At 35.9% G+C, this 19,642-nt stretch overlaps 1 protein-coding gene across 2 annotated transcripts in view; it reads right to left on the minus strand.

The window, feature by feature from the left end:
• Nucleotides 1-19,642, minus strand: part of DMTF1 (cyclin D binding myb like transcription factor 1) — a 44,533-nt gene that overhangs the window by 1,396 nt on the left and 23,495 nt on the right. For both annotated transcript variants that reach the window (XM_023226709.3, XM_023226710.2), the window contains 10 exons: nucleotides 15,519-15,676; nucleotides 13,823-13,855; nucleotides 12,820-12,929; nucleotides 10,528-10,756; nucleotides 9,113-9,264; nucleotides 6,756-6,965; nucleotides 4,107-4,192; nucleotides 1,508-1,663; nucleotides 760-1,137; nucleotides 63-207 (listed from right to left, as the gene is read on the minus strand). In XM_023226709.3, the coding sequence (XP_023082477.1) occupies nucleotides 63-207; nucleotides 760-1,137; nucleotides 1,508-1,663; nucleotides 4,107-4,192; nucleotides 6,756-6,965; nucleotides 9,113-9,264; nucleotides 10,528-10,756; nucleotides 12,820-12,929; nucleotides 13,823-13,855; nucleotides 15,519-15,676 (1,657 nt within the window). The remainder of the gene's footprint in view (nucleotides 1-62; nucleotides 208-759; nucleotides 1,138-1,507; nucleotides 1,664-4,106; nucleotides 4,193-6,755; nucleotides 6,966-9,112; nucleotides 9,265-10,527; nucleotides 10,757-12,819; nucleotides 12,930-13,822; nucleotides 13,856-15,518; nucleotides 15,677-19,642) is intronic.

Genomic DNA, 19,642 nt, shown 5'->3' on the forward strand with positions numbered 1-19,642 from the left:
TAAATGTCTGATTTTTCCACCTAAAATTTATCAGGCACATAGTCGGTATTATATTACAGTACCTGTTAGTGTTGTCAAAGGCAAGACAGATTCAGTATCTATAACATCAGATGTCTGGATAAAGCCATGTGGTGAAGGAACGATAAGTATTGTTTCATCATCAATTGTTTGATCAACTTGTTCTTCTATAGTGGGAGACTCTAAACCCTAAATAACATTAAAAAAAAAAAAAGATTGACTCATATTCCTTACTAGTCTTCCTTAAAATCCCATGTATAGGTTAAACAGACTTAAACATGACCCATTTAAAAATCAGAATATAAAATAAAAAATTAAGGTCTCACAGGGACAAAAGATGACCTCACAATCTAACATACCTTTAACAAAAGGAACTTACAAGGATTGGGTCAGTTATAGGTCAGCTGAATATAATAGAAGAAACAATGCTGTTACAGTGTAGGATGATATTACTAACCACTCTCAAGAAAATGCTTCTATGGGTTCTAACAAACATTTCTCAATGTATTGTAGGCAAAGAGGGAAAAGTTTTAGTGAGGAACTATAGTAAGATAGAACATGGTTTTCTTATTCTTCCTGACTGCCACAGATCTCTGCCTGCCCATTTCTGCCAGCAACACTGTGAGCTCTGAGGTAGGGGTTTGAGCTTAATTTCATGAGTCTAAAGAAAAAAGTTTCCCAAACTGCAGGTTTGAGGCTCAAGGCAAGAACCCACTGAGTTGTTCTTTAAGTACAACTTACCTCGGTAACATAAGCGCTGGCTAAATCAGAGGATGATTCCTCTTGTTTAAGGTCGGTGTCAGAAATTTCTTCTTCTGTTCTGACCATAACACTGTTCATCAGTTCTGTGCTATTTTGGTCACTGAATTTGGATACATGAGCATCATTAAATGACGGCTCCACAGTCATCTTAGGGTGATGAATTTCATCTGGGAAAGTGTCTGCTTCTAGGGCATCTGGAGGCTCAGGAAAATCAGATGACTGAATATCACTATCTACTGTCAGTTCTGCTTGGGATATGGAAGAAGTGATGTCCTCTGTGGCAACAGTCTGAATGATGACTCTTGGTGTGTGACACTGCACTGTAACATTATCACTTGTGTTCAACAAATGTTCTGGCTATAAAACATTAAAGAACCTGTTAAAGTTGTAAATCAAATGACATTTATGGGGGTACCTCACTGTCTCCCCCATCTCTTACCTCTGGAACTGTAAATACTTTTATCACTATTTTTCTACAGCCCTTGTCCTTTACTTGCTAGGGCCTTTGCTCTCCTAATGTCCCTATTCTAATGTATAGCCATCTTACATAAAGAGAAGGGATGAAACATACACTCCAGTGAAGGCAGAGTGATGGTGTATAACACACTGTGCCTGGAATAGCAGCAGTGGGAAGAACTGTTTAGATAACTACCTTATATTTTGGTCCTTATCAACTAATCCTGGTCTATAGCAGGTGCTCAAAAATCAAGTAATTTATGTAACATACGGATAAAGCATGAACAATGATCTGTTCAGGAGAAGCAGGAGCAGCAGCTGTCAGGGTTACTGTGGGACTAGCAGTCAGAGTTAGGGGAAGGCCTTGGCTTGAGCTTGTTTGAAGCAGGTAGGTGCCTGGAGTGCCAGTGGGCTGTAGATGGAAAGACTAAAGGAAAAAGAAAAATAAGATCATTTAACAATGATTAAGTCTACTTTTATATACAAAAACAGGGACTGAGTTTAGTTTACTAGACACAAATATACTTACCCATTGTGAAGCTGCGAACAAGTAATACAATGTAAGGCATAATTGTCTCAAGTCATTACTTAGCCTGAAGGTTTAAGAGGCTGCTCTTTGCTCCTGTGTACTTCTATGGTCTGGTCTCAGCTATTTGTTTCAGGGCACCAAGACAGTTGTATGAGCCACTGTTTCCAGTGCAGTAACCCACGACACCCAATCACCCCTCTTTTTCCTTTGTACACCCCTCTTTTTCCTTTGTAGCACGTAAAAACTGGCAGTCCCCCAGTTTAAAAAAAAAAAGGCACAACAGCAGTGTTTACTTGAACACTTTTTCACAGTATACTTTTGGGAAATTTTTCTGTACCCTGTCCCTTTCTGTAAAATAGTAATTAGTAATGTTTTACTGAAGGAAAGAGATGTTTATCTGAAAAAGCTGGTTAACTATTAAATAATACATTTTCTTTTGAAATTTTTTTTTTTTTTTTTTTTTTTCTGTCGCCTGCGCTGGAGTGCAGTGGCCGGATCTCAGCTCACTGCAAGCTCCGCCTCCCGGGTTTACGCCATTCTCCTGCCTCAGCCTCCCGAGTAGCTGGGACTACAGGCGCCCGCCACCTCGCCCGGCTAGTTTTTTTTGTATTTTTTTAGTAGAGACGGGGTTTCACCGTGTTAGCCAGGATGGTCTCGATCTCCTGACCTCGTGATCCGCCCGTCTCGGCCTCCCAAAGTGCTGGGATTACAGGCTTGAGCCACCGCGCCCGGCCTTCTTTTGAAATTTTTAAAGGAAGTATAATGAAATTATTGACCAATAAACTTTTCATGACCATAAGCTTCTACATAAAAAATGTGATTTAGGTTTATCTTAATATTCTAAAAAAGTATTTGCACTTAAAATAGGTCTGGGGGTTAAAATCATGTAGCCTGTTTTTCAGTCTTCTGGGTACTAAATCCCCAAATATAGTTTTCCTTATTGCTAAAGTGGAGATAGTAACTACTTCTCATGGGAAGTGTTTGAGATTAGAAATGATTATGAAAGTGCCTGGAACTCTGTGAGGACTCCATTTCTTTTCTATATTAATCACATATGGTGAGGCATTATTTTAAATACTTTATATGTACATGTATATATGTGTTCTATTTAATATATTTAACTACATTTAATTTTCACAATTTTTTGAAGCTGGAGTACTAGTATCCTGTTAATAAATTAAGGGAAAGCCTAAATATGGTGACCTCATAAGTTAAAAACCTGAACACATACCTCAGATATGTAGGTGTGTATATATATTGTTTACCAGGGGAATGGGCTTAAAAAAGTGAAAGTTTTCTACCTGTGTCAAATGGTTGTCTTACACATCCCCATTTCAGAGACCACTGGATTAGGAGACTGAGGTTAAATAAGCTGCCAGTAAGTTCCAAAGGTGGTCACCCTCTTGGGATTTGGCTGGGGAGAGGATGAATAAACTCTTGCACTAATAACCCTGTGTTCTTCACAGTAAATTAAATCTTGATTCAATAAAATTTTTCTTAAGGAAATATGAATTATAGGTTTGTTTTAGAAAGGGCATTCAGTCATGCTCCACTTTCAACCTACACTTTCAGCTGCAGGCAACCACTGATCTACTTTTCGATCTACAAATTTGCCTATTTTGGACATTTCAAATAAAGGGGAGCCAAGCACTACATGACATCTTGTGTTGTCTGGTTTCTTTCACTTAGCTTATTTTTCAAGGTTCATGTGTGTTGTACTGTGTTTCAGTATTTCGTTGCTGAGTAATATTTGCATGGCAATTGTACATTTTATCCATTTTTCTGTTGCTAGACATTTTGGTTGTTTAATGCCATGAACATTCATGTACAAGTTTTTATTGGACAAATATGTTCATTTCTCTTAGGTGGATCCTTTGGTAACTCTGCTTAACCTCTTCAGAAGCTAAAAAGCAGCTACCTTTCCAAAGCAGCTAAAGCTACCGTTCTAAAGCAGCTAAACCACTTAGCACTGGGACTTTGAAATTTTGTATCCCCAGTGGCTAGTACAGTGTTTACTGAATGTTGTTAAATTGCTCATGATTAGTTTGTCCACAAACTTTCTCAAATAACCAATTTTTTTTTGGTTATAAATTATAACTCAGCACAAGTCCACAGTATGTATATACTTATTAGCACTGTCATTTTCATATATATAACATTTTGGTTTATATACGGATGAGAGAAAAGCTGCTTAAAATTATGAAAGTGGAAGTCTAATTTAGTCTACCATTCATTTGGCCTCTGACTTTTGTATTTCATTTGCTTATATGATTTATAAAAGTGATACCAATTGATCTTTCTCATGCATAAAAATGGCCAATATATATGAAGCGTTACTCACTGGAAGAATCTCAAATGTCTGTAGTGTTCCACTGTTTAGTGTTATTGTTTCTGAGTCAACGGTAGCAGCAGGAGAGTCTGTTGAAGCTGTAGTAATAAGGACAACAATAAATGTTTTGTAAATTTAAGTTTCTCTAGTGTACTCAATTATCATAAAGTCAATTTAATATTGAATAATTTGCCTGTAGACCTGAAGTCACTTACATTTCTTATGAGAGATAATGAATTCAATTTGTCTGGGATGGCATATAGTACAGGGGTGGGCTAAGTATGGTCCACAAACAAATCCAGCTGATTGCCAGTTTTTGTAAATACGGTTCACTGGAACACAGCCACACCTATTGGTTTATATATTTTCTGTGGTTACTTTAGTACTACAACAGAGTTGAGTACCTGTGACAGACACCAGAAGGTCAATAAAGCCTAAAATATTTACTATATCTCTTCCTTTGTAGAAAAGGTTTGCTAACCCTTGGTATACATGATTAAATGTTTCTAATGGTAGGAAGTAAGAGAAACACACTAAGACCAACCTGCAAAAAGACAGGAACTTGGTAAAAACTAATTTTCTTGTACATCTGCGTGAGCAGTATGGATGTATGGACTGGTAGTCCAAAAATACTAGGCTTTAATCACTTTCTAGCAATATAAACCTGAGTAAATAACTTACTTTATAAACTAATATTCAGATATTTTTACCTGTCCTGCCTACCTCATATAGTTGTGAGGATCAAAAGTGCTTTTAAACACAAATAAATGTTAAGACAGCATTATTTCAGAAGACCACATTTGGGAGACTGAATAAAGATCAGACAGTATAATCTCTTTACATGTGTGTCAACTGAGGATCAGACTTGATCAACATCTGCTCAAGGTTAAATAGAACATACTAGCAATGTCATCTTTTTTGGTGCTTGCAGTCATACCTATAGGCAAATTATGTGAAATATGGCTTGGAATTGACTTTTAATGTGTAATGTTTATTAAATTCTGACTATAACACTTCTCAGCTATTTAAAAGGAATCTAATGCCCTTACCGACAGAAATGTACTTGATTCATATTATTCATCTTACTATTTGATGGATCCTTGAGATCATAGCTATAATAATTTGAAGTGGTTCTAGATAAGCTAAATCAATGTTAGCAAACTAGTATCAGGGACAAATGTAGCTTAAGGCCAATATGGTTTTTACATTTTCAAAGGGTTGTTTAAAAGCAAAACAGACTATCCCTCAGAAACCTATGTGGCCTGCAAAGCCTAAAATATTTACTGTCTCTGGCTTATTACCTAAAGAAATTTGTTAACCTAAAAAACGAAAACGAGATTTTAGTTAGAATGCTACAATTAATAGGTGGATTGTAGAACACTTGAGAAAATTCTAAATACTATTTTAAAATGCTGCTATCAATATTAAGGTATCATTTATAAAATGTTTTGTCTTCCCAATGGGTACTGTCAACTCAATAGCCAAGAAAAACAAACACACCCAATCAATTTATAACCAACAGCAACTCTCATATTTACTTGGACTAGTAATTTCAGTTGTTTTGCAATCCTCAGACTGAAACAAAAACAAAAAGAAATCCTTCATTCTTGATTACACTGATAGATAACCAAATTCAGATTAGGACTTTAAGAATAAGGTATGATTAGTTTAAATGTCTCTAAGGTAACTTTGACAGTCAATGCATATAGATACATGGTGTTAAAAACACCAATATGTGGTTCTGCGATTCTCAACCAGGGAATGATAATGGTATATTTAGAAATATGCAGGGTGTTTCTGTTTCTCATGATGACTGGCATATACTACTAACATTCTGTGGACAAGATCAAAGGACACTGAATATCCTGCCATGTGAAGGAGTCTGCAAAAACCTGTCGCTCAAAATGCCAATAAATCACCTGGTTGAGAATAACATAATGAATGGAATACTCTTGGGTATCTTTTCAAATGCAGATAGCATCATGTAGAACAAAAACAAAAAAGACCAGTGAAGAATATGGTTCTGAGAATTTCCTCCTCATTCCTTTGTCACTATAATTCGAGACTGACGGGGAGGGATAAAGATCAATTTGACTTAGATCTAAAGAAAAAAAAAGTTCTCACTCTAACAACGGCTAGGTTCCCATAACCTCATGAAGCACAAAACTCAAACAACAGTTGCCCATAGGAAACTGGCCCTTTACTCCCTGAAGAAAATCATTCTTAACCTTGCCAAAACTCACTTCTTTACCAAATGACCTCAAATCAATCCCCAATTGATATGTCTTCTGGTGAAATTACTACACATGACACACCAGTTGGTAAATTCTATTTCTTTGCCTGATTGACTGCTTTTTAAGTATTTTCTATCATTCATTCTAATTTCTATTTTTAATAATTTCTATTAAGTCATTAATTACAAAATCTAGAAATTAAGATGGTTTCAAATGGTTTATAATGGTTGGGCAACTGCTTATACATCCTTCTTGTCACACATTCAGTGTGCAAATATTAACTGAACTAAACAAAACATTTTGGATGTCCTTCAGTTCCCCTACTTGGGTAAATTTCTATTAACATTCTAGAAGACCAAAAGACATCAGAGCCATTAACCAAATCATATAGATCAAACAGCGGGAATCTTGAAGATCAAACACTTACAAACATGGGTGATCTGGACTGGAATCTGCAATGCTGCCATGGGGCTAGAAGAGATGGCTGTATTATCTTCCAAGCGGGCAACTCTTATCTGAACATGCTGTACACTGGAATTGGTATTATTGTTTGGAACTCCAGATCCTGATTTATTCTCCAAAAGCGTTGGGTTGTTTTTTTGGTTCTCATGTAACTGTTTAAGACCTTTTATTAAGACTGAAGGGAGATGGGTAGACAAAAAGAACATTGATTCTCCGACAGACCACCATCTAAGCAGCAAGGGAGGTGGGGGGAGGTAAGGAGGGAAAGTATTTGGAATAAATAATTGCACACTGGATGTGAGAGCTTATAAAAATAAGACATTTTAAAAAACAACATATCCTGAGATTTTTATAAACATTATCCATCGTAACAAATTTTAATTCTTAATATTGTTATTCTTGCCATCTAAGATGTATAATGTTAAAAAAAAAAAAGGTAGACATTACAAAGAACATGGAAACAGGACCATTTTCTATTCCTAGGGTGTCTTGATAGAATTATTATTTAGGAAGAATACTGGCAATGCTAAAAAGCTTATTTTCATTTTTTAAACCAATAGTGTGTATTCTCCCCCCCAGGGCTGAAGGGTCCTTGACTGTTGGTCTAGAGGTAGCAACTGATCTTTTCCAAACAGTAATATGGTATTCTTGCACAGGGAAGCCAATTCTAGACTTTGTTTTGCTCTATTCATAAAATATGCTTATTCTCTGTAACTGGATTTTTTTTTTTTTTTAAGACAAGGTCTTGCCTGTTGCTCAGGCTGGAGTGGCATGATCACAGCTCATTACAGCCTCGAACCCCTGGGCTCAAGCCATCCTCTTGCCTCAGGCTCTTGCTCCCCAATAGCTGGACTACAGGCACATGCCCACCATGCCTGGCTAATTGGTTTTTGTTTTTCTGTAGTAATGGGGTCTTGCTATGTTGCCCAGGCTGGTCTCAATCTCCTAGCCTCAAGTGATCCTCCTGCCTCAGCCTCCCACAGTACTGGGATTATAGGCATGACCCACCATACCTGACCTATACCTGGGTATTTAATTTTAAAAAACGACATTTTCATCAAGCCAAAGTTCCTCAGCATTAAATTTTCCTTTGGAACAATGGAAGTTAAGAGTGTTATAATAAGGGGAATAAATTTAATAACCTAAATTAAACAGACCACACAACTCAATTTAGTACCTAAATGCAAAACAGGCAATGAAAAGTATGCTATGCTTCACTTTAAGCAAACTCAATTTAAGATACCTAGATTTATATAATAAATAAAATTAGAAAATTACAGAGCCTTTGTTCTACAAAATTGTAACAGAATTTCTCTAACACACCTAGTTAAGATACTCGAAATTACACAACTCACAAAAGTTGACTTAAACTTAGGTATTCAGAAGTACATCTTTGTATAAAATAAAAATACAGTCATCAATCACTTAAGGATGGGGATACGTTCTGAGGAATGAGCCATTAGGTGATTCTGTCATGGAATCATCACAGTGTACTTACACAAACCTAGATGGTATAGCCTACTACACACCTAGGCTAGAGGACCTATATAGTCTATTGCTCCTAGGCTACAGACCCTTACAGCATGTTACTGTACCAAATACTGTAGACAACTGTAACACAATGGTAAATCTTTGTATATCTAAACATAGAAAAAAAAGTACAAATACAGTATTTTAATATTGTGAGAATACTATTTATGACATCTGTTGTTGACTGAAAGATTATGAGTGGCCAGCTATGCTGGCTCATGCAGGTAATCCCAGCACATTGGGAAGCCAAGCTGGGAAGATCACTTGAGCTCAGGAGTTGGAGACCAACCTGGGTAACATGGGAAGACCACATCTCTACAAAAAAAAAAAATTAGCTGGGCATGGTGGCGTGTGCCTATAATCATAGCTATTCAGGAGGCTGAGGTGGGAGGATCACTTGAGTCCACAGGTTTGACATTACAGTGAGCTATGATCACACCACTGCACATCAGCCTGGACAACAGCTAGACCCTATCTCTAAAAACATAAAAATTAAATCGTTACGTGGCATGACTGTATATGCAGATTTTATTTCCTCCTGATAGTTTACATAGAAGAACAAGAATGAGTATAAGTGTGTACATTTTCATTTTAGGGGCTTTAGGAATTACAAACAGTAGTAACTCTTCTCTGGGAAAGAAAACAATTATTGAGAGAAACAGGGCAGAATTGTAAGTAGAAATCTGCTATGATCTCTCTGTAGCTGGGGCAGAGAACTTCTAACCTCTCACTCCTAAGGAGTAAATATGGTAAGAAAAGGGGAGGAGCTTAAAAAGCAAGTTAATACATTACCGGGGAACGAAACATCCTTATGGTTTGCAATTTGCCTTTTGATGGTCCACCATTTACTCCGTAGCCATTGTGGTGAACGGACACTACTCCATCCCTCAGCTAACAGATCCCAGTTAATGTCATTTTCATCAGCTACATCAAGTTCTGCTATCCTACAGTTACAAAAAAAGCATCTGTTAGATATTACATTAATTTCTCCATAAGAACCCCTCCTCTGACTACAGGTGATTGCGCTGGCAAATAAAGGGAATGGCAGGTTATGCCAATGAGATGCTATTGTTAAGTTGCACGGGAAAGGATTCCAGGAGTGCAGATCTGCTTTCAGAGCTAACAGCTAAGAAATACCAACAGTAATAGCCTTTAGTTAAAGGTACAGCCAATGACCTAAACGATAAATGGTTAGAACCAGATGAGGCACTGTGAAGGAAAAGGAGTATAGTAAAGGTTAGAATAAGAACAGATTTAGTTATATAGTGTTCTGCAATGTTTCACAGTGTGGCATTTACTAAGTCATTTATTTCCTGGATCTGAGTGTTTCCACTAAGCAAAAATATTTAGAAATGAGCTATTTATAAAGATGACTAGTTGAAAAAAAAAAAACAACAATCCAATCTAAAAAATAAAAAAAACCAAAAACCCCCACAAAATCCAAAACAAAATAACACAAAAACAGTAGCTGCAATAAAAAACCAACACACTAGTACAACAAAATTTGAGGTTTAAAAAAATCTGTTCGTTTTCTAGCTTTGTTGTGATGATTTGATTTTCAGTAGGGAGTAGCCATGGTGACAGTCTCTATTACTTCAGGGTCTTAAACAACTTGCTGTTTCTTGCTAGTATTTTTGCCCATTTTATTTTAGTTAATGAGTCTTAATGGTTAAACCAACTACTTTTTTAAAAAAGCTGGGATTATGATATCTTAAAGCTTTTTCGAATTTGTATGAAACGGATGTGTTTGATTTGGTCTACTTTGAAGGTGTGGAGGTAACTACAGACTGGGCCCCCTTCTTGGAAATCTTAGCACAGTAGCCAAGGATTGAAGGGCATGGAGACTGAACAGCCATCTTATCCTAAACGTGTTCCCCTTATAGGACTGAGGCACATTGGTGGGACAGTGGAAAAGCTGCACTGCCGCTGCCTGTGCCATACCTGTTCTGTGGATATAGAGAGGACTTCAGTCTCCACGCCTTCAATCTGGTACTTTGCACGAGCACTAAATCCACTAAAAGAAAAGGAACACAAAACAAAACAAAAAAAGAGCTCAATATGGAATACGTAAGATGTTAAACAGTAATGCTCTATGGAAAGGATACTTTTCAGACACTAGGCATCTCGGGAAACCAAAAGAGGAAAGTCTATCAAGACATCCACAGCAATTAAGTGGTTTTTGTCATTACAAGATTCAGGACACAAACCTGAGGATGAGATTGATTTCATCTTCCTTGGTCCATTCAGTACCTCCACTCTGTTTCCAATTCAGGTAGTTGAGCCATTTAGAACGACATTGCTTTTCTGAGCGGGTACCTACTCGTTCAGCCACAGCTGCCCAAGATACACCCTGTGTGACAATGTCACCTGGCTCAGTGCTTGTCAACTCATGAACCACTTCTGCGAGTCTCTTTTCTTCTTCTTCTGTCCACTTCCCTGAAAGAAGGAAATCATCCAGACTACCACTGCTAACTTCATTTACAAATCTGATTCAGCCCTGTATTTACAAGGACCAATGGGAAGTATGCAGTAGTACTAAGAGTTTGTTTCTGAATGACCCTCTGGTGGAAAACCATATATACCCACTAAGACAGTTTCATTTTACTAGCCCAGAGAAGGTCTCAGTAGAAAAGAAACTGAAGAATCCTATGGAAAGCACTCACCAATTATGAAAAGAAAAACCACCCAAAACATAACTACAAAGAAGAATGTATTCTCAAGTTACACTAAGTCCTTTATAAACAGTGAAGTGGGAAGACCTTCATCAATGGCTGACAGACAAGAAATGGCATGCTGTTTTTCTTACTCTCACCTAAGATTCCCTGCTCTGCAAAAGTAGAGTAAGTTCAAGAGGCCATTACTTATAGGAATGAATGATGAGAGACCAGGGAAATAACACCAATGGGCTCAACCTATTTTAGTAAAAACTAGGTTTCTACCATCTTGTTTCCCCACTATCCCAACTCCAAGCTACTGTGATGAAATATTAGTAAAGTCTGATACAAGTATTTACATTTATTTTTATTCCTGTGTTTTCTCAACCCATAAACCCACTAATAGATAATCCCAAATGTTCCTCTCGGTCTTTTTCTTATGGAGCTAGAGCAGAAACACAGGGAACAAACAGAACCATTTTTTTCATCTTCTTTACCTGTTTCTGTTTTGTTATTACTAGCTAAAAACCTCTAGAAAATTTCAAAAAGACGGTGCTTGCTTCGGGATTCCATTCATCTAGCAAATGTTTATTGAATTTTCATTATATGCTAAGCACAGTTATGAATACTCTGGACGGATTCAAGACGAAGTCCTACTCTTCTATTCTAGCATGGTGTTAAAGGATGGGACCACTTTGAGACTGTGCTGTTTCACGGCATGGCCTCAACAGCAGCTGTATGTCACAACATGAGAAGGAAGCAGGCAGATCTATCAATCTCTCAGGCTGGCAATCAGGAAATATCACTGTGTCCTTCCAAATTATGTTACCAAAAGTGGTTCTGTACTCACAGCATCTTACATGAACCTCTGAGATCCTATCCTAAATCTAAAGCTTACAGCCCTGCTTCTTTCATTAAGCTAGCCATGTCACAGAATGACAAAGCTGGTAGGACTTATGTTCTCACTGCTCTGCAGGTAACAGTGATAGTGCAGTAGTTAAGCAGGAAATAGTTCTGATTTCATTTTAGTAGAGCAAGGGGTTAAGGACAAAATGTATATGCCCTAGAAGCTAAAGCTTAACTTTAGAACTTTTTTTTTTTTAAATTGAAACAGTGGGCATGGATTATGGATGCTTCAGAGAACATTATGGCTAAAAGGGCACTATGAGACCATCTACTCTGATCTCTCTATTTTACAGAGGGAAGTAAGGCTCAGAAAGGTTAAATGACAGTTAATGGCGGAGCCTAAATACATTGTTGGTCGCAAAGATTAGGTTTAACAATATGACTAGGGCATTTGTATGCATTAAGAGGCATTTGTGGTCTTGCCAGGGGACTGAAACACCAATCATAAATTTTTTCTATGGAAAAATATAGTTTGAGTTTAAAATAAGCAAAATATGTACAAATCTTTGGAACACAGCTTCTAATTTGGGACTTACCTGTGACTAAAGTTTTTCATAAACACTCACTGATTAGCTGTTGCTAATGTAAATTCAACAGTTAGATGGGCCTAAATTAAAATTACTTGCTGTATATATGTCTTCAAAATACTTTCTCAACTGGGGAAGTATTGAAATTGCTACAAAACTAAAACATGTCTGATCCGAATCATCTTGACACTAAGGTGATGCTGTGTCCCTGAAGACAATGTTACCTTTTACAAAAACAAAGTAAAAGATTTGATGTATCTAATAAGCTCAAGTAAAAGGAAGACTAGAAAATAAAGTCTGAACTAAGGTGAATGATCTAAATCGCTCCCCCAGAACAAAGAAAAGGCAGTATCCTAAGGGGGAGGAGGCTTAAGTGGTGATAAGAAAACGCTACCAGGAGCAGTCACAGTACCTGTGTTGCAAGTATCCTTCATCAGTCGGCACCGATCTTTGACAGAAGATGCACTTCTTCCTAGCGCCGCCCCTATTGTTGCCCAGTCATTGCCATGCTTTATCCGGAGCCTAAAACAAGAGTCTGCCAATCAGCATTTGGTTCAATTGTTTTCTCCCTTTTAATTTCATCATTTATTCTTCATTCTTCTTCTTCCCATTTGACTGGTTTGGAAGTTGTGGGCAGCAATACTTTGAGAGCCAAAGTTTGAAAGTGTGGCCTTTTTTTGGGGTCCACAGTTGTCTGTGGGTGAAAAAAAAACAGGCAGCAATTGCCTTTTTCCTGGGTCAGAGAAGAAATAAGTAACTTGGATATGTGTTCAAAAAAGACCAATTTCCCCTCAGGTTACTGACACAATCTCCCAGGCAAGCCCCAGACTTTCCCTTTTGAGCATATACCCAACAAACTCTTCTTTAGACATCTAAAAAAGTTTCACAGGCTTTTAACAGATTATAAAGAGAATCTACCTTCAAATTTTTTCATGATCCATACAATTCATTAAACCATACATTAAGGCCTAACTCAATAAAGCAAAATTCTATTTCCTGAGATTCAATAGTCTTTGCACGGTTGAGTCAGCCCAGATATTCACTGAAACATTTGCCAAGTCACCACTCTAAACTGAGCCATGTAGCACAACCCTGGTTTTGATCCTGGTATATAAATTCCCCAAATTTAGTCTTCAGGCCACCAAAAATGGCCCCTTAATCTTTTCTGGAACCCCTATTAGTGGTCTGAGGAAGCATCTGGTGAATGGTAACAGAAGACCAGATTTATACATTATGAGAATGGTTATTTTGTGCAAGTATGGATTTGATGTGATCTTTTTAAGGCCAATCATGCTTAACAGGAGAATTCAATTATACCAGTCTGCCAAAAACCTCTTGAAATTTTCAAAGTAAAATTTTTAGGGATGTAAGACATTTAAAAAAAAAAATAGAATGAAAAAAACTTTAGAACTTACTCCTTGAGCTTCTCAATTTCTTCAGGTGTATATCTAGAAATTCAGAGAAATTTTTAAAACATCAATTAAAACAATGAATACTAAAAACCTTAATAAAAATCAGAATTTAATTTAGGGAGCTGAATGTTAAGTCACTTAGCATATGATAATACTTTCAAAGTAACCCATTTTAAAGTGGATTAATAAAAGTTGAGAATAGGCAGGGTGTGGTGGCTCAGGCCTATAATCCCATCACTTTGGGAGGCCAAGGCAGGTGGATCACCTGAGGCAAGGAGTTCGGGACCAGCCTGGCCAACATGGCAAAACCCCATCTCTACCAAATATAGAAAAGTTAGCCAGGCGTGGTGGCGGACGCCTGTAATCCCAGCTACTAGGGTGGCTGAGACAGGAGAATAGCTTGAACTCACAAGGCAGATGTTGCAGTGAGCCAAGATCATGCCACTGTACTCCAGCCTGGGCGACAGAGACTCTCTGTCTCAAAAAAAAAAAAAAAAAAAAAAGTTGAAAACACATGCTTCTATTTTTATTTTTTTAAACAGTAAATATTTTTAGTTATAATAAAGGTAAGGATTGTATGTATCATTTTCTCCAGAAAAAAAATCAACATTTAAAACATACATTTGCTCCTATGCTGTCTAACACTTCCTTTATTTCAAACTTAGATTTTGGCACTCTCAAATCATAACTATTCCAAAAAAACTTATGGGTGACATTGTAAACTAGAGATAAAAAGAAAATCTAAAAACAAAAAAAGTCTACAGAAAATTCCCTCAAAACACTGAAAAAATTAAAATTATCTTTATTTCCTTTACCCAGGTATGGACATCTGACATACTCTTGCTCTTGATTTCAGTAGACAAGTACTAAATACAGCCAATGTAATGTTCTTTTAAAAAATGTCCATTTAATAATTATGAAAATCTGCTCACTTTGTAACCATTTGTAATGCATGGAAAGTTTATAAATAGTTAACAAGTCATTTATGCTTCATTTACAATTTTTTCTTTTTCCATTGTCACAAAAACATAATTTAATCCTCTTCAGCTTTCAAATATATTTTCATTAGCAGGCTGCTGAAGAGCTAGAGAAAGAGCTCCACCATTAGCTCAGCAGTACCTAATAAGCCATACTACTGCCACCTAAAATTTCCAAAGAGAAATTAAAAATATGTCAGTAACAATATACAATCACTGCATTTGAAGAATCTTAATGATGCCTTCCCATAAATGCTACCTAAAACAGAAATCCGTGCATTGTTTTCAGAAATGTAGTTCTTTTCCATTCTGCTTTTATTTAAAAAAAAAAAAAAGCCACTGACCTAGGAATGCTATATTCTAAAAACAAATAGGAAAAATGTTACCAATAAATTTCAAGTTATTTTCACACTTCTTAAATCTTTAATCAGTACTGTACTTCTTATGTTACTTTACTACAAAGCAGACTTTGACATATTAAGTAAGCCAAGTCTTAAATCTAACCTATATAAAGTGAATTACATCCTAATTTCTAAAAGAGGCTTTAACATAAGGTTTCACCATATTCACAACATGGACCTGGAAGATAAAAATATTAACAATAATTCATAGCTGTCTTCAATTAATACCTTGACCATAATTCTATTTTTTTAAAAAATGGACAGTTCCTCAAATATTACCCCTAATTACATGAAAACATGCAGCATTACAAGTTTTCATACTTTCCCACATGGTTTCTGTCATCATACATGCGAAGCACTCTTCTATAAACTGCAAACAAAGGCCGGTTCAGACCCCATGCTATAGTCCTGTAGAAATCTTTTCTTTCGTCTTTTGACATCTCAAAGATGATTTCTGTAGCATCTTTTATTCCGCGTGCCTAAATGGGTTACATTTCTTTGATTTAGGGATTTCTGATAAAATGCGTATGGATATACTATGCTTTTAAAATATCACTAATTCATTAATAAATCAAATATAAACTTTTAAGGTGTTGCAAGAGATAAAAAAGTGACACTTAAATGTTCCAAGAATAAACTATCAAATTCAATAAATTCAATTTCCGTCAACTCTTTTACAATTACAAAAAGTTAAAACTAGATCTAAAGAAAGTAGAAGGAAGCAAATCACAAGAGCAAAATCAATGGAATCCAGAATCAAAAGGATAAACTAATCTAGAAATTGGTTCTTTGAAAACATCCATTAAGATTAATAAAATTTGAAATTAAAGTTCTGCCAAAAAAAAAAAAAAAGACAAGACACAAACAATATTAGCAATGGGAAAATGGGGCCTAAGTAGAGATGCTGCAGAGATTAGACCATTAACAAAGTAACATTATGAACAATTTTATGGTCATAAATTTAAATTTTGGTAAAATGAACAAATTCCTAGAAGACATCAAACATCAACTTACCAAAACTGACTCTGGAAGAGACAGAAAATCAAATAGGCACAGACCATCAAGAAAATCTAATCAGTTATTAAATAATCTTCCCACAACAAAAACAGTAGGCCCACATGACATAGATGACATTATAGGTAAATCCTACCAAATAAGACACATAATCCTGTCCTTAAACTATTCAAAAGTTAAAAAAAAGCAAGTGGGTACATTTCTTTGCTTATTTTATCAGGCTAGCATAACCTTAATAGTGAAACCAGAGGAGGACAGTTTCAGAAAAGAATTTTCAGGTCAAACTCATTCACTAACATAGATCTCCTAATAATATTTTAGCACACTGAACCCAGCAATGTATAAAAACATTAGTATGTCCAGGTTAAAAAGTGAATTTATCCCAGGAATACAAGTTTGTGTTAATTTCAGGAAAATTATTAATGTAATTAATCACATCAGCAGATTTATGGAAAAAATGTAAAATCTCAACAGATGTGGGAAAAGCATTCATAAAATTCAGTATTCATATATGTACGTCTTACCAAATTAGGATTCACTGATAATCAGATTTTTTAAAAAACCAAAATTATAAAGATTAGAAAAGATGAATCACTTGTAATACATATGTAGAAACACAAAAATCTATGAAAAAAATTATGTGATTTAAAAAAGAACTAATTTTAGCAAGGTTGCTAGATACAAAATCAAAATGCAGTTATTTGCGTTTCTACGCAAAGTTTACATAATATTTTTAAAAGTTCCCACACGGCATCAAAATTAAGAGTATCAGAACTTAGGCAAGTTATCAATGTCCTTTATGGAGGAAAATATAAAACCTGACATTGAGGAGGAACTAACTAAGAGTTATACCATGTTCTTCGACAGGAAGATGACATACTGTGAAGATATTACTTCCCTCCAAATCAAAGTACAAATTCAATGCCATCCAATAAAAACTCCATTTGAATGTTTCACTCTCTGTAAGCTGATTTTAAATTTATAACAAAAGAGCAAAGGGCCAAGAATAGCTAAGACATTTTTGAAGAGACTTGCCCCATCGGATATTGGGACTTCTGCAGATGGCACTGTACTGGTACAGGTATCAACAAACAGAACCTGAAAACAAATTAGAAAACCTAGAAACAAATTTGTAGCACCTTGATTTAGAACAGAATGGACACTGTAAGTTAGGAATTAGACATCTATACAGAAAGACATACAACTGAAATTATATCTCACACCTACAGCCATGAAATGCTGAATTATAAAACTTTTACAAGATAATGTGAGAATGTCTTCATGCCCTTGAGGCAGGGAAGGATTTCTTAAGCAAGCATGCATGCAAAACAAAAAAGATGACACACTTGATACTGTAGTTAAAAATTTTTTATCAAATGATACCTAAAGAGAAGGAAAAGACAGGCCACTAAATTGGGACAATTTTGTATCTGTAATACAAATGACCAATAAACCATTAGTACCCAGCATATATTAAGAAAGTCTAAGTTAAACAAAACAGTTAACGCCACAGAAAAACTGGTGAAAGACACAAACAGGAATTTCAGAGAAGAAACACAAATAGCCAATAAGCATATCAAAATGTTATCTGAGAAACAAATTAAAACCATAATTAACACCCACTAGATTTGTACAAATGAATAGCAAAAAACTAAAAGAACCCAAATGACCATTAACTGTGAAATGGGTAACTTGCACATTTGCACAATGAAATAAACCTAAATAAAAGGGTAAGGATATTAAAATAATAATATTGAGTTACAGAATATCCACAGAATGAATCTATTTATATATATTTCAAAAACAGGTGAAATCACAGTGTATGCATTTTATATACTTTTGAATGTATGAAACTTCACTGCAAAAAATTTCTACATTTCAGAATGTTCTCTAGAATTCTTTCACTTACGCAGTTCCAATTTTGCCAGTGATTCAACCTAAATATTTACTGATCTACTACATGCAAGCACACTGTGTTGCAGGATGACCATACAGTGAGATAAAAGATTCTCCTGCCTCTACACTCTTTGCCCTTTTTCTTGCTTGTGGAAGTTACTTTCATTTATCCTTTTAACCCAAATATGAAACATATGACATCCAACTAATTGGAACTCTGAAGTTTAAAACTGGCTCTACAGAAGTCTTAGAAGAGCACCACATAATAAAAGCTATGGTCAAAAACCCAAATTGAACAAATTATCTTTTTTCAAGATAATCTTTTGGACATTTCCTATTTCTGCCAATCTGATCATCATTCTCCCAATCACCTAAAATAAAAACTCTTAAGTTGCTCTAACTCCTTTTCCTTCTTTCCCAACATTCAGTTCAGGCATCCTTGCAGATACTTGGTTATCTGCCCTTTCTCTATCGATTCTATTTCTACTACTATAGTTTAAGTCCTTTGCCACTATCAGTTGGTCTACTGAAACAGTCCTCTAAAAGGTCTCAAATCCTACTCACACTCCTGCCCATTAATCACTAACTTGGAAGGGTCCTTGGAGATGATCTACTTTAATTCCCTAGACAAGGAACTAGCTTAATTCTCAAAGTTCAGTGTTCCTTAGCACTGATTACTGCTTTATCTAAACTAGTAGCATTTTCCAGGATTAACTGAGGCGTATGTGACTAGTGGACAACTTAAATACACTTCTGGATTCATTTTCAATGGCCAATGTATTTGTTTCTCTTAAAACAACAAACATGGTGGAAGGATCCCATTTATTAGTGAAGAATTAGAAGTTTTAAAATTCTATATTTCAAAAAGCTTAGCTTGGGAAAGTTGCAGTTAAAATTAAAATTCAAAATGTGGACCTTCTATTTAGGCAGCACTGTATTTCTACATTAGTGTAGAGTGGAAAATTTAAAGTAAGCAGTCAATATATCAAACGATAGGAGAATGGTTAAACACTGTATACCATCCTTCCCCAAATGATGCTAATGGTCTACATTTCAGACATAACACTATTTGAATCTAACTCCATTACAAAAATGGTCAGCAAGTCTCTGGAAAGATTTCCTTGAGAATACAGATCTACCCCACGAATTCCTTACTCAACTAAACTACTAGCTTTTCTTAAACCCTTTAATGCTTCTCATCTGCTATAGGATAAAGTTCAATTCTTTGGCATGGACTTCAGAGCCCAGTTTTCGAGAGGCTATTTATCTCAGTTCAAGGTAAAGGGGTTAATTTAATGTGCCTTGGTTTTGATCTTTGATTTCTTGCTGCTTCAGCTTGTATTCATGCAGTTCCCTCCAATTCTACTCTAGCCCAAGTACCATTCTTTAAGACAGCTCAAATCCTTTCTCTTCCAAAATTTTTCGTAACTGCTCTAAAAACTCTTCTTTCTGTAAACTTGTATAGAACTCACATGTATCACTCACATGATACAAGGCTTTGTATCACTCACATGATACAAGGCTTTGTATCACTC

Source organism: Piliocolobus tephrosceles, chromosome 8, assembly GCF_002776525.5.
Source record: "Piliocolobus tephrosceles isolate RC106 chromosome 8, ASM277652v3, whole genome shotgun sequence".
In the NCBI taxonomy this organism is placed as follows: Eukaryota; Metazoa; Chordata; class Mammalia; order Primates; family Cercopithecidae; genus Piliocolobus; species Piliocolobus tephrosceles.